This window comes from Chlorocebus sabaeus, chromosome 23 (assembly GCF_047675955.1).
Source record: "Chlorocebus sabaeus isolate Y175 chromosome 23, mChlSab1.0.hap1, whole genome shotgun sequence".
NCBI lineage: Eukaryota > Metazoa > Chordata > Mammalia > Primates > Cercopithecidae > Chlorocebus > Chlorocebus sabaeus.
Window position 1 is genome coordinate 45,832,725 of NC_132926.1, and position 16,334 is coordinate 45,849,058.

The 16,334-nt window shown below is 40.6% G+C and overlaps 1 protein-coding gene across 3 annotated transcripts in view; it reads left to right on the forward strand.

Moving 5' to 3' along the window:
- Positions 1-16,334, forward strand: part of TRPC7 (transient receptor potential cation channel subfamily C member 7) — a 140,990-nt gene that overhangs the window by 87,921 nt on the left and 36,735 nt on the right. For all 3 annotated transcript variants that reach the window (XM_008014543.3, XM_038007520.2, XM_073010674.1), the window contains one exon: positions 13,623-13,856. In XM_008014543.3, coding sequence (XP_008012734.2) covers positions 13,623-13,856 — 234 coding nt within the window. The remainder of the gene's footprint in view (positions 1-13,622; positions 13,857-16,334) is intronic.

A 16,334-nucleotide genomic window follows, 5' to 3' on the forward strand; every position in this document is an offset into this window, starting at 1 on the left:
ATTTTTCTAATAATGAGAGCTGCAAAATCGGTTGATTAAAAAAAAATCAGTCTTAGTAGGAAAAAATTAAAAATTGCAAAAACTAAAATCAGTGACTCTGTATATAAACCTTATCAATAAATTTTAAGATTTACATCAAAAATATGTGAATTTGATGGGAATATTTTAAGTAAAACAAGCAAAACAGAAGATAAAAAAAGACAGAAAATCAATATCAAGATTTGACCAAGTAATTCAATTGGCTTAATGGTGTTCACCTCAGATTTTGCTTTCTGGACAAAAATTTAATATTGGTATAATTTTCATTATGCTTATATTCACAATGAGTCAAAATGTATTCAGGGTCAATGTGTCTGTGCCATCAATCAACAAAATCACAATAGAACAAACACCTGAAAAGGTAACCTAACATATGGCCTGTGCTAATTAAATAATATAGCCCAAGAGTGCTACAAGAGTAGAACCACTAGAGAACATCCTATGGATGCCTAAGCTGAGACCAGTTGGAAAAATGGTCTCTAAGTTGGATTTCTAAATAGGCAAAGGAAGATGAGATGAACAGTTTTATCCAAAGGGCATAGGAAGGATAACCCACCAGGCTTTCCAGGGACTTTATAAAACCAGCAACCCAGCCAGGCACAGTGGCTCACACCTGTAATCCCAGCACTTTGGAAGGCCGAGGGAGGCGGATCACAAAGTCAGGAGTTCGAAATCAACCTGATCAACATGGTGAAACCCCGCTCCTACTAAAAACAAAAAATTTAGCCAGGCATGGTGGTGTGCACCTGTAATCCCGGCTATTCAGGAGGCTAAGGCAGGAGAATCTCTTGAACCTGGAAGGCAGAGGTTTCAACGAGCCAAGATTGCGCCACTGCACTCCAGCTTGGGCGACAGAGCAAGACTCTGTCTAAAATTTAAAAAATAAATAAAAATTAAAAACCAGCAACCCTGTGACCAAAGGTTCATTTAGTAGAGTCACTGGCACTAAAGTTGTGAAGGGACATTAAAGTTTGTTACAGAGTGAGTTCTGTGGCCTTACCTTCACAATTCAGAATCTGTCCCAGTTCTCCCTAGTACATATGCCATTGTTTAACTAAATTGAGCATTTTAACACTAGGCGCTTAGAAAAAATCTCACATGTTGGATTTATAAATAAAATTTAAAGTATTTACAGCACCAATCACCCACCCACCCCATTTTCCCACTTGGACCCCAGGTAGAAGACTCTGGTAAATGCAACCGTACTTTCCCTTGAACAGGTGTAGCTACTATTAATGGAACCTCTTGAACAAGGACTTCCTCCTGAGTCCTCATATTTCTCTTCCTGGGTGTCAGAGCATTATTCCAATAAGAGGGATGTGTCTCTAGCTATAGGATCCCCAACTTGTATAGCTTAGTCCCTGCTTCTGATACTCAAAGCAGAGTTCAAGACTGTTAAATCAGAAGTGCTGTAGAGGGAAGAACTTATTTCTCATTGGCCTCTTTCCAGAAGGAAGATTCTAATTACTTTTTTTTCCCTAGAAAATGTTTTCAAATTTTTTATTACAAATAACTAATGAAACACAAAACATCAAGAGAAGAGCATAATGAATTCCATGGATCTATCTCCCATGTTCAACAGTTACCAATTCATGGCCAATCTTTGCTCCATCTATACTTCCCCCATCTCCCTTCTCTCTAACCTTGAATTATTTAGAAACAAACCCCAGTTATCATAAATTTATTCTGTAAACATTTGTGTACATCACTGAAATGTAACATTTCTTTTTCCTTTTATTAATCTTTTTTCTTTCTGTGCTTCACAGTCGCTGATGTTTTTTTCCTGTGGTTTTTGTGATTTTAATTCCAATCAGTGGGTTTTTCATTTCTGATATTATATTTTTCAATTATTAAAATCTTACTTGGTTCTCTTTTATATCTCCCATTTCCTTTCTCATCATTTTTGTATTTTCCTTTAAATCCTTGAACATATTTACAGTAACTGTTTTGAAGCCTTGACTCCTAACTCCACCATCTCTGTCATTGCTGGGTTGATTTCTATTGACTAATCTTGCTACCTAATTATGGATGACCTTTTCCTGCATCTTGAAATGTTTGGTAATTTTTTGTTGAATGATGGGCACTCTGCATGTTATGATTGTGAGCCTCTGGATTTTGTCTTCCTTCAAAGTTTTCAGCATTATTCTGACAGGCTGTTATGTCACTTGTGACGAGTTTGATCCATGTAAAGCTTTCTCATAGTGGATCTGGAGAAGACTTACTGTAAAGACGGTTTATCTTTGTACTATAGAGACACACTTCTGGGGTCTCTATTGAATGCTCTGGGTAATCAACAAGGAGTGTCAACTCTGGATGATCAGAGCTCAAGTATCTCCCCACTCTGGGTGAGCTCTGAAAACTGTTTGGCTTACAGCTCCTTGGCAGTTGTTTGTGGAGTTTCTCTCTATGAATTCATGACTCAATTTTCAGCAAACATTCCAAAGAACCCCTATTTAAATTTGTGGTGTCTTTTGTTTGTTTAGTTTTGTTTGGTTTGTTTCTTTGCTTGCTTGTTTCTGCATACTGCCCTTCTCTCTGGAGCTCTGCCACACAACATATAATCACCTCAGCCTTCCAAAACCCCATTCTGTCTCTTCAACTCAGTGAGACTGCCTGCTATGCTTCTGGGATCCCTCTCCATGCACTACAGACTGGAATGTGCCTCCAGAAAGCAAGCTATGGTGGTCATATGGCTTGCCTCACTTGTTTCCCTTTACTTAGGGATCACAGTCCCATGCTGCCTATTTCCAATGCCTAAAAATAGTTATTTATGTTTGCTTTTGTTTTTTTTTTTTTAACCTGTTTGTTACTCCATCCAGGCTAGTAACAGAAATCAGAACACTTTTTCTAAAAGAGAACCAGAAAAACATTATCAAGCCTAAAAGAAAATTAATAATATCTTAGTATCTTCAAATATCCAGCCAATAATCAAATTTATCTCATTGAGAGAAGTGAGTTGAATAAATATCCACATGACCTGCTTCCCCTCCTGCTTCAAATCACTGTTCAAATTTCACCTTATCAGAGTAGTTGAGCAGGTAAGAGCATGCCCTCTTATCCCGCTACTCTGATAAGGTGAAAAGCATTCCAGGCAGAAGGAATAGTATGTGTTTAAACCTGGATTCAGGAGCAAGCTGGACATGTTCAAGGAACAGCAAAGAGACTAGTGTGGCTGATGTAGATGAATGAGGAGAAGAGAAGTAGAGATGAAGTCAGAGGAGGTAGCCTTTGGAGAGTTTTCAGCACAAAAGCGACATCATATGACTTCAGTTCTTAAAGGCTCACTGACTGTTATGTAGAGAAGAAGTGACTGTCGGATATGAACAGAAGTAAGGAGACCAATTAGGAGGCCACTGCAGTAATTCAGACAGGAAGGAAATGGTCGGTTTGAGGAGGTGGCATATTGTGATTACATTTTGAAGGTAAAATCAATAACACTTACAATTGGATTGTGTATGAGATGTGAGAGAAAGAGAGCAGTCAAGAACAATTCCAGGTGTTTAGTTCAAGCAATGGCACATTAGGAAGCCATTTACTAAGACAGGAAAGACCAGAGGGGGAGCAGTTTGCAGGGGGAGTAGAGGTGGAAACCAAGACTTGAGTTTGAGACACATATTTAGACATTCATGTGGAAATGCCAAGTAGCAACTGAATATACATGGCTGAAGTTCACAGGGGAGAATGGGGATGAAAACATAAATTTGGACATATCAGTTCATTTAAATGATATAATATCATTGTAACTATGAACGTGAGCAGAGAACTGAGGACCAAGCCCCAGAGCACAACAATGTTTAAAGCATGGGAAGATGAGAAGTATCCAGCAAAGAAGGCTGAAGTAAGAGAAGAACCAAGAGAGTGCTGGCCCAGATGCCAAAGTATCTGTAGCAAGAACCAGGGAGTGATGACAATGTCGAATGCTGCCAATGAGACCAGAGACCTGACCATCAGCTTCGGAAGAAAGTCCCTGAGTAGGCAACAGGGAATGGGATTTAGTGTGGAAGTAGAGGACTTGGCCTTAGCAGGAGTGTGAACACTTCACTCACTGTAACGGGAGAAAAGGTGGAGTTGACAGCACAGTGCAGGTGGACTGGGAGATGCAGTAGTGGGAACATGCACAAGTTATTTTCTGATATTTTCTATTTTCTCAATTTTTTTACTCAATAAATATTTTCTAGTTATTAGGCACTATATTATATATCAGGCACCGTGTCAGGTACTAGGGAAGCAGCTATAAATAGAATTACATTATCTTGTTCTTAATAGCGTCTGGAGCTCTTTAATTATTATAAAAATAATAATAACCTTTGAGAGACAGATTTGAGCACTGTGTTTATGAGAAGGGTCTTTGTGCTGGTGCATCCTGAGCTCCAGCATGTGATCCACTCTCTGTTCAGATGTGGAAAGGTATGAGGTAGCATCAGGCCTCTGCTGATGAAGACTTGAATTCTGCTCCTAGGTACCCCCAGGAAGGCCTTGTATGAGCTAGAAAAACAACAGCACAGTTCTTTTCTCCCACGACATACCACATTCATAAATGAAGTACTTTGAACGGACTGATTATAAAGACACCCAAACCATTACTCCCTCTTTATCAGAAGCAACTCTAGAGTTGGAAAGAACCTCAAGACCCTAACAAGTCCAAAGTACTTTCAGGAATGGAGAGTTTGGCCACAAAGGGCTGAATGTCCCTTGTCCAGGTCTCCTTGCTGCTTCCCTTCCCAACCCCATGACTTAGTCTGTTCTCAAGGCAGGAGCTAGAGTGATCCATTTAAAATGTAATTGAATCTTCTCATTGTTTGCATCAAGACTCCAGTGGCTTCCCACTTCCCTCAGAATGACAGCCAGTGTCATTATAATGGCCTATGACACTCTCAGCTCTCCACTGCATCTCTATGACCTCCTCTTCCATCACTTTCCACCTCACTCACTCTGTTTTGGCCTGCTGGTCTCCCTGCCTTGCACTGCTTCTGCCTAAGAACCTTTGCCCTGGCTGTTCCCTCTGCCTGGAGAGTTCTTCCTGCATGGATCTACATGGCTCACTCCCTCACCTCCTCAGGTCTCTACTCAACAGTATCCTCCACAGAGTGAGGTCTTTCAACCCAAGCTATTTAAATTTGCAAGTCCTCTCACCCCTACTGTCCTCCTAGTCCCTCTTTTTTGTTTCTCTGCATAACCATTAACGCCTCTGACAATACCATATGCTCTATTTTGTTTCCTGCCTATCTCAATTGATACTGATATTTCTGTAACCACATAGATTTGTAGCTGACTCCTTTCATCTTCTGTTTAACTGTAACCCTCTCTCCACATGGTCATCTGGTTTTCCCCATCACCTCTTTCAATGGCCACTTGCATTGACAATAACTTACTTCCCAATCCCCTCATCCTATGGGGCATTTGGTTGTTCCTCTTCTGATTTACAGTTCTATAGGAAGGCCAAACCCAATTGGAAATACATTCCTCCTGTCCTCCACATACTTTGTCCAGTTAACAGCAGAATTTTGAGAAAATTCTAGATTACCATTCCAGGATATTTAAGGTATGAGCAGAGAAAGTGAAAGCCACAAGGAAACTAAGAAGACAGAGCCAGAGGCAAAGAAAACCCAGGAGAACATAGTGAGGAGCAAGACTGAGGAAGGAGGGACAAATTTGCTGGTAGACATGTATAGCCTGGAGAGCCATCAGATGAGGAGAGGACTAAATGAACCAGTGACCATTGCTTCTTCCAGCCTGGAGAATCTCTAACATCCACACATACCATAGGAACCTGTCTTTGTTGCTTGCATTATAAGCAGCGATTCCAGGGTAACCGCAAGAATAACAAGCTTATAATAAGCTTTTCTACTGGAGATTATGGCACCAGAGATGTTCATCTGAGGACGGTATAATAATGCTAGTAGTTCCCAGAAAGCTGTCAGAGGCTTGGAGGCTAGCAAGCCTCTCCATAACGCATGTGATTTCTCCATCTAGGAGTAAATGCCCAGTATGGTGGTAAAACACATTTAAAATGCTAGATAGGAGAAGAGTTTGGGAGTGTGTCCCTTTCTCTTTGGTGGTTTTGCCTCTCTGAATGGTGGCTGGCACAAAGGTGGAGCTCAACAATGTCTGTTAAGTGGGTGAATGAGTTCCTAACCAGTGAGAGTAAGCTTGTTCCCAGTGGAGAGCAAGGCAGGAGACAGCACAGTGGACAACAAGGCTCCTGGGCTGCCTGTGTGGCTTCGGACAACTTACTTGCCACCTCCATAGGTGAGTTTCTTCATCTGTAAAGTGGGGATAATTACAGTAGCTATCTATCAGACTATTATGAAGACTTAGCATTTATTAAGTACTTACAAAGGGCCTGGCACCTACAAGGTGCTCAATGATTGGGGGCTACTATAATTAGAAAAGAAGAGGAGGAAGAAGAGGAGGCGCTTTGTTAGAAAATTTTTGAATCTATTAATATCATCCTCTTGCCTGAAAAACAAATGAACCCTGAGTATGTCTAAGGCCCAAATTTGTTGCAAAGGACCTCCTATTGAGATAGTGTTTTGATGTTAGGACTTGTGGGTTCAGAGTCACTATGCATATTCTCTCTCCTGTGAGTTCAAACTGGGGACCAATGGTGAGAAGTTGGCCTGAGAGAACAGAGAGGCAGATGCAATGCCCTGAGACAGTAGCCCCTGGGGGCCAGGACCATTTAAAGAATGTGCATACTTAAGTCTCACAGGACTTTGAAGGGGGAGCCCTTCTGAAAACCATGTGAGGCAGGGATAGGAGTGAACTGCCTTTTAGCTGTCAAGCTCCATCTCCACAGCCCACAGGACATTACTCAGAACCTGCCTATAAGAAGCTACTCATTTCCCTTGAGGCTTCCTGGCACTTCTCAGCCTGTTCCGCTGCCAGAAACCCCTTCTTTACTATGTGACCTTGTTCTCTAGGCTCCAGGCAACCCTGAGTGAGGGGAATTTTGCCTGAAGGAGGCTCAAGAGTGGGGAGGAGGGTGGGGGCGCATGCTTACCCCTTGAGCCCTGGTCTCTAAACACTCCTCTGATTGGCATACTGGAAGCAAAAGACCATGGGGCTCAGCTTGGATATAAAATGCTGAACTATCCTTGGCACTTTGGAGGCAGGGGGCTTAATTTCACTCACTGAAATACTTAATTTCACACATTTCCTTTTTCATTAAGCATTCCTGCTGTCCAAACCCTTGGGCCCATGTTACTTTTACTTACAGCCCTAGAATAATTTCAATTCATCTGGGTGAATTAATATTTAAATCTAAGAAGACTCATGCAGACATTTGACCACGGAGGAAGTGATTCACAATGCCCAATGAGAAGCTACTATATGGGTCAGAAAAGTTAGTTTTCTGAAAATAATTTGCATTTCAGATTCATAGAGCTTTTAGTACTTGAAGTTACCTCCAAACTCCAAATTCATTCATTTTAAAATATAGAATCTAAGACCCACAGCAAATCAAAGGACTTAGCCAAAGTCATACTCCTAATAAGTAGCCAAGCTAGAACTTGAACCCAGGGCTTCCTGAATTAAAGCCAATCACTCAAGTTACAGCCTGTGACTCTCCTAGTGCCAGGCTCAAAGCAGTTCCATTCAGACGTTGAGAATTTTAATTTGGGGGTAGAGGAAAGCAAAAAACACTATTTTTCTATCTATTAAAAATGGATTTTTTAAATCCATTTTAAAAATATCTGTTGCACAGTCACAGATGAAAGCACATTTCAGTGTTAAGAAATTACTTCACTGAATTATCACAAAAATTTTGATAGGGTATACTTGAGACATAACTTTGTTAACAAAAAAGGAGGGGGCTTGTTCTGCCCTACCATTGTAGGGTAAACATACCTGCAATGTTTTTTTAATATTTCCTATTGTGGGAATTCCAATTTGATACAAATATGCAGATTTTCATTAAATAAAGCCATGATTCTTCTCCAACCAGCTGCTCTCAAATTACTTTTCTCCTTAGAAAAACATTTCAGGCCAGGCGTGGTGGCTCATGCCTGTAATCCCAGCACTTTGGGAGGCCAAGGTGGGAGGATCACGAGGTTAGGAGTTTGAGACCAGTCTGGCCAATATGGTGAAACCCCATCTCTACTAAAAATACAAAAATTAGCCAGGCGTGGTGGCATGTGCCTGTAGTCCCAGCTACTCAGGAGGCTGAGAGAGAAGAATCGCTTGAACCCAGGAGGCGGAGGTTGCAGTGAGCTATCACACCACTGCACTCCAGCCTGGGTGACAGAGCGAGAGCCCGTCTCAAAAAGAAAAGAAAAATATTTTAAATCCTTCTATTTCATGGGCCATTTTCAACAGAAAGGGAAATTTTCTGATTAAAATAGTCCCTGGGCATAGTCCCAGACAAGTAAAGGTGATCAGCTCATCACTCAAATGTGCCCACATGTGGGCCTGTGAGCAAGTCAGCGAGGCTCTGACCAGGGCAGAGCCCTCATTACTGTCTACTTCCAGCATTATCTATGACACCAGGCTTTTTCAGCAGCTGGACCCTTAAAGACCACTGTACTATGTAGGCATCTGTGAGTGTGCTTGGATTAAGGTCTGGGAAAAAGAAAGGAAGAAACACAAGCAAACGGTTGGGTGGAACTGCTGGAGGACTGTTGGGTGGGCCTGTTTTGCTAGAGTACAGGGTATATGAAAACTGTGGAATATCACAGGAAGGAATGACAGCCTAGCTTTGGATTCTGGACTTTATCTTGGTATTATGAGGAATACACCACAGGTATCTGAAGAGAGAAGTGACCATGATATGACCCAAACTTCATGAGGTCAGAAAATAGAGTAGAAGACTAAAAGAGCAAGATGGATCTGATGTCCACTAGAGGAGGATCTGCAGAACTGCAGTGATCCCTGGTGCCAGTCAGAAGAGTCAGGGGTGCAAGAGTGGGAATACTGGGTAAGAGTATGACACAGTGAGGGTGGGAGGGATGGGGAGGCCAGCTTGAGCAATGTAATACTGGCACTGAAAAGACATCCACTAACCCACTAACAGTAGTCTCTCTCTATAGGGGGAATTCAGCTTTGAAGTTCTTAAGGAAAAGTAGGAAGATATTCATCTGTGAGACATATACAAGGAAATGAAGGACAAAGTTTCAGGGCTAGATGCACTTACTTGAGGTCAGAGGGAAGAATGGGAACAGCCAAAAACCTGAAAAGCTACAGCCTTTAAGGAGTGGGCAGAGTTAGAAAAGCAGCAAAGAAAGCTGAAGAGGAGCAATGGGGGGTGGGCAGGAGGTACCAGGGAAAGCTGGCCATCATGTCTGATGAACACGGCTGAGGGACTGCCAAAAGAGGCTATCGGTGTTAGCCTCTAGGGAGTGTGGTCACTGAGCTGGAATTGTTTCACTCACTGACCAGCTGGTGATTATTTTACCACGTGAATCCCTCTAAATATACAGGTTAAGTGTAGCACGGTTCCACATCAAAGCTCTCCCAGATCTGAGTAGTCATAAGACTTTTTGATGACATAAAATGTTCAAGAGTCTTTTCTAAAATGTTCAAGAGTCTTTTCTACACATTAACTGATTTGAGCCCAATTTTATTTCCTGGAGAGCCAGAAGAGTATAGCAGTCAAGAACATGAACTCTAGAAGCAGACTTTCTGGGTTCAAATTCCAGATATCCTGCCTCCTAACAAGGCACATTACAACCATCTGAGGCACTGTTTCATTAGCTGTAAAAATAGGATAATAGCAGAATGTACTTTATAGGGTTGTTGCAAAGATTTAAGATTATACACACACACACACACACACACACACACACACACACACACACACACACACGGCAGTGCCCAGAACATAGTAGGTATCAAATTGAAACTGAATAGTTACGTTTTAATACAGGCATACCTCAAGGATAGTGCAGGTGCAGTTTCAGACCACTACAACAACTCGAGTACCCCAATAAAGTCCCAGGAATTTTGTGGTTTCCCAGTGCACAGAAAAGTTATATTTACATTATACTGTGGTCTATTAAATGTGCAATAGCATCATGTCTAAAAAACGTGCATACCATAATTTTAAAATTACTCTATTGCTAAAAAATGCTAACAATCATCTGACCCTTCAACAAGGCATAATCTTTTTGCTGGTGGAGGATCTTGCCTCAATGTTGATGGCCACCGACTGATCAGAATGGTCGTTGTTGAAGGTTAAAGTGGCCATGGCAATTTCTTAAGACAATGAAGTTTGCTGCATCAACTCACTTTTCCTTTCACCAAAGATCTCTCTGTAGCACGCAATGCAGTTTAATAGCATTTGACCCAAAGTAGAACTTCTTTCAAAATTAAACTCACTACCCTCAAGCCTTGTTGCTGCTTTGTCAACTAAGTTTACAGAATATTCTAAATCCTTTGTCATCATTTTAACAATGTTCACAGCATCTTCACCAGTAGACTCTCAAGAAACCATTTTCTTCGCTCATCCATAAGAAACAATTCCTCATCCATTGAAGTTTTATCATGAAATTGCAGTAATTTAGTCACATCTTAGGCCCCACTTCTAATTTGAGCTCTCTTATTTCCATCACAACTGCAGTAACTTCCTCTACTAAAGTATTGAACCCCTCAAAGTTATCCATGAAGTTTTGAATCAACTTATTCCATTTAATGTTGATATTCTGACCTCCTACCATGATTCCCTAATGTTTTTCATGGCATCTAAAATGATGAATCCTTTCCAGTAGGTTTTCAATTAACTTTGTCCAGATCCATTAGAAGAATCATTATCTATGGCAGCTATGGCCTTATGAAATGTATTTTTTTTAAATAATAAGACTTGAAAGTCAAAATTACTCCTTGATCCACGGGCTGCAGAATGGATACTATGTCAACAGGCATGAATACAATGCTAACCTCCTATACATCTCGATCAGAGCTCTTAAGTGACCACGTGCATTGTCCATGAGCAGTAATATTGTGAAAGAAATACATTTTTTTCTGAGCAGTAAGTCTCAACAGTGGGCTTAAAATATTCAGTAAACCATGATGTACACAGATATGCTGTCATCCAGGCTTTCTTGTTTCATTTATAGAGCACAGGAAGATGAGATTTAGCATAATTCTTCAGGGCCCTAGGATTTTTGGAATGGCACGTGAACACTGGCTTCAACTTAAAGTCACCAGCTGCAGTAGTCCCTAACAAGAGAGTCAGCCTGTCCTACGAAGCTTTGAAACCAGGCACTGATGTCTACTCTATAGCTCTGAAAGTTCTAAATGGCATCTTCTTTCAAGATAAAGCTGTTTAATCTACATCAAAAATCTGTGGTTTACTGTAGCCACTGTTATCAATTATCTTAGCTAGATCTTCTGATAACTTGTTGCAGCTTCTACATCAGCACTTGGTGCTTCACCTTGTACTTTTATGTTTTGGAGATGGCTTCTTAAACCTTATGAACCAGACTCTGCTAGCTTCCAACTTTTCTTGGGCAGCTTCCTCACCTCTCTCAGGCTTCACAGAATTAAAGAGAGTGAGGGTCTTCCTCTGGTTTGGGCATTGGCTTAATGGAATGCTGTAGCTGGTTTAATCAATCACTCATGAGTTCACTGGGGTAGTACTTTTAATTTGCTTCAGTAACTTGTTCTTTGCATTCAGAACTTAGCTGTTTGACACAAAAGGCCTAGCTTTTGGCATATCTCAGCTTTTGACACACATTCCTCATTAACCGTAATCATTTCTAGTTTTTGATTTAAAGTGAGAAATGCACAACTCTTCCTTTCATTTAAAAGCTTAGACATCACTGTAGGATTATTAATTGGCCTAATATCAATATTGTTGAAATACTGGGAATAGGGAGGCCCAAGGGGAGGGACAGACAGGAAAATAGCAGGTCAGTGGAGTGGAGCAGTCAGAACACACAAAACAGCTATTAAGTTTGCCATCTTACATGGGAGTGGTTCATGATACCTCCAATCAGTTACAATAGTAACATCAAAGATCACAAAGATCACTGGTCACAGACCAACCATAATGAATATAGTAATGAAAAGGTTTGAAATATTGTGAGAATTACCAAAATATGACATAGAGACACAAAGTGAGCACATGTTATTGGGAAAATGGCATCAATAGACTTTCCCAACACAAACCTTTAATTTGAAAAAAACACAGTATCTGTGAAGCACAGTAAAGCAAAGTGCAATAAAAACAAGGTATGCCTGTAATTTAAAATAATTTAAATAGTATTAGTAATAATTTACTAATCAGTAAATGTGAAGGTATAGAATAGCGTTATTCAACAGAAATATAGGGCAAGCAACAACCATGAGCTATACAGATAATTTCAAATTTTCTAAAAGCCATATTATAAAGACAGGTGAAATTAATTAATATACTTAACCTATCATATCCAAAATATTAATCACTGCAACATGTAACTGGTGCAAAAAATTATTAATGAGATACTTTACATTCTTTTTTCATAGTAAGTGTTTGAAATCTGGTGTGTACCTTACATTTACAGCACATCTCAAACTGGACTAGACACATTTCAAGTGCTCAGTATCCACATATTACTGGTGGCTATGGTATTGGACAGTACAGGTCTAGAAGGATACTCATCAACTATTAGCTCAGGCTACCTCACAGGGATAGCTTAGAGCAGGAGTCCTCAACTGCTGGGCCACCAACTGTTACCAGTCTGTGGCCTGTTAGGAATTGAGCTGAACAGCAGGAGGTAATGCTGGCAGCATTACTGCCTGAGCTCTGCCTCCTGTCAGATCAGCAGTGGCAATAGATTCTCATAGGAGCCTGAACCCTATTGCGAATTATGCACGTGAGGGATCTAGGTTGCCATCCTATGAGAATCTCATGGCTGATGATCTGAGGTGGAACGGTTTCATGTGGAAACTGTGTTAAATTGTCTTCCATGAAACCAGTCCCTGGTGCCAAACGGGCTGCTGGCTTAGAGGAAGGCTGGGGGAACTAGTAACATTTTGTCTGTATATTTCTATATTGTTTAATATGTAACAATGAGGACACATATCTTTAAAATCCAGCAAGTTATGAAAGAGTAAGAAAAAATCTAATACGCCAAATTAATGCTCATGACACAGAAATACAGAAGCATTGTAATCTGGGATTTAAAAACAAAACAAAACACTAGGTTCTATGTCCAAAAAAACCATAGTTCTAGGTTCTTGGGGCATTTCTGTAGAATTTGGGGCATGGAGGGGGAACCTTCAGATAGCCCTTTACAATTCCTGGACCTCAGTTTCCCTATAGTTAATTTACGACCGATTGATTCTTTGACCTCCCAGTTCTTAAAGTGTATAAGTGTCAGCAACTGTATTTCTCCTATATTCCCTCCAAGAATCTATCAACGAATGAGAACTCTCTCCTCACTTCCAGAGACAGTGTGTTTGTAAGCGCAAGGCCAAGTCTCAGGGTCTCTTGGGTCTAAATCTGTCTTTGAACACACATTTCTGTCTGCTTCTGGCTATCCATGGTCCCAGTTTCAAAGAGTTGATATTTACATTTGTACTCTGGTTCCCTCCATGACCTCATGCGGAGGAACCGAATGCTAAGAGAACCGAAAAATGAGCCTGGCCTTCTCCTTCTCCCACAGGAATGATTTGGTCCGAATGCAAGGAAATCTGGGAGGAGGGGCCGCGGGAGTATGTGCTGCACCTGTGGAACCTGCTAGATTTCGGGATGCTGTCCATCTTCGTGGCCTCCTTCACAGCACGCTTCATGGCCTTCCTGAAAGCCAGCGAGGCGCAGCTGTACGTGGACCGGCACGTGCAGGACGACACGCTGCACAATGTTTCGCTTCCGCCAGAAGTGGCGTACTTCACCTACGGTGAGTCGGAGGGTGCTTTCCCTACTCCATTCTGGCGGTTCTGGGACGTGGCCTTGGTGCCTCACTGTGGCTGGAATTTGTAACGTCATTTATAATCATGTGGTCCGTGATTTGTAATGCAGTCGACTTTGGCAGTTTCACTGTCAGTGCAGAGCATCCTTTCCACCTCAAAAAAACCGTTGGTCCTGGAAGTGTAGCCAGCAGAATAGAACATAGAATTAATGACTTTGAGAAATCAATCTTTTTGTGCTAAGGATGAGTTTGTTTCTGAAAGGCCCTTGGGAACATTTTTGTAGTTTGTTTTTAAGAAACGTCGTTTCTGATATGCATCCAAGAGCATTAAAGGAATATGTATATGCAGAGGAATTTTCCTTCTATATTGGATCCCTGTGTTTTGTGCAAAAATAAATCCTGCTTTCCCAGTTATTGCTTCGTGGCAAGATAGGTTCTTAGAAGATACCTTAATTCTTGCAAAATACAAGGCCTTACTGTTTGATGTAGTAGATTAAGACTTTAGGAATACTAATAATAGTTATAACATATGTTTATTGATAACTTACTATGTGCCAGAAACTGTGTAGACATTTTATACACACAATTCTAATTCTTGCAAATAGCCCGGCAAAAAAAGGGTCCTCCTTTTGTCCCTATTTTAAACATGAAGAATCAGGTTTTTATAGCAGGGCTTATATTTCCAGAAAATATAGGATTGCCTTATATAGCAGGGAATCCTGGCCTGACATGATTTGAAAATCATGCTGAATGGCAGAGTAGTTACGTCCCCAAGCTTTGGAGTAGAAGAGACCTGGATTCAAATCCTAATTCAGTAGTTTACTGTGAGATATTGTTTACTTAACTTTTCTGAGCTCTGTTTTCTCATATGTAAAACAGAGATAATAATATCTACGTCAAAAGGTTTGTTTTGAGGGTTGAATAAAATAGTGTGTGTGAAGTGCTTTGCACTCTACTGTGAAAATAGTAAATGCTCACTTAATGGTAGCAGTTATTATCTGCTTATTTTAACAGAAATTATGTCTTACTACTACCTTTTGGGTCATTTTCTTGTTCAAACACTGTAATTTCTGTACTGAAACAGAAAGATGTTGAAGGTTAAAGGAACAGTAGATACTTGTTAACAGTAAAAAGCAGCTGGACACTTAGTAGGCATTTATTAATGGCAGCTGCATCATCTTGAAGGGATTGAGTGTTGAATGTCCCTGTTACATGAACCCAGATGGCTCCGGGACCACAGAATGTTTGCGGTAAGATACAACAATGATTCTGTGGTCAGATACAACAATGATCTGCAGAGGGTTGTTCGCTTAACGCAAAAGCTGAGTAACTGCCCGTTTTCAATGTAGATTATGTTACATGTAAATGTGGTAGGGAACTCTCCACTGAGAAATGGAGTCTTGTAATATTACAAATCATCCACCCACCCAACCTCTGCCATTTTGGGGTTTGGCAAATTCAGACTTTCTTAAAGCAAAATAGCTTGGATATTATCCCCTCTGTCTTGTTCAGGGTTCATCAAGGAAAGATGAGAGAATATTGCTACTGCGTTACGTGCTTTTCTTAATGCCATGGTTCAGGCTGCAGTACTGTCCACTTCTGACTTCCGTTGCTCTATGAGTTGTATTAAGGGTCTTACCCAACCCAAAGCATAGTACGTTATTGCTCTTGTTTTTGTAGTTCACCCTGTGCCCTTGGAAATCCTTTGGATTTCTGGCTTCACTTGTGCTCCAGTTACAAGGCAAGAGAGCCCTCTTGTGGTCAGCTGGACAGTGGATCCTTCCAACCTCTACAGCACCAAATGGGCAGATACCAATTTTTCAGGTTGCGATAGGGCAGGGCAATTTTTCTCATGGAAATAGCTCTAAGAAGAAAACCCCTTTGTCCAAATCATCACAATGCTGTTCATTCTACGCTCATCACAACTCTTTACAAGTCAGTTCAAATGTAACATTTTTCAATGAAAGTCCTGACCTGGTCATCAGGATCTGACAACAGCTAAATCTATCTGAGTAGATTATAAGAGTGTCTTGTTATTGTGACTGAGGTATAAGATGGTAAGCTAGAGGCTGCAGAAAAAAGAATTCCTTTTTGCCGTCTGTTTAATGGGAGAAGTTATGTTTTATTTTTCTTATCCAAATATTAATCCATAGAAGATGACAGATATATTGGAAAACATGTAATTTATTCTGCTTACTAGTCTTTCATGGATTTTTGAGGTATGACCTTGATGAGAACATAGAATCTGTAATGTTATTGTATTTCCAAATGCAATTTAGAATCACTCCATGAAACTTTGTGGCCTGGCTTCCTTTACTAAAGGTTTCTTACTGCTCTCTATTATTATAATTATTTAACAGAGTCTAGTTTTGCAAATAAAGAATAAAAGCCTCCCTCTTCAATCTCCCTTGGAATGCCACGAATTGCTGTGTAATATCCTTTCTAGCTGCATTTACTGGGCTCTGA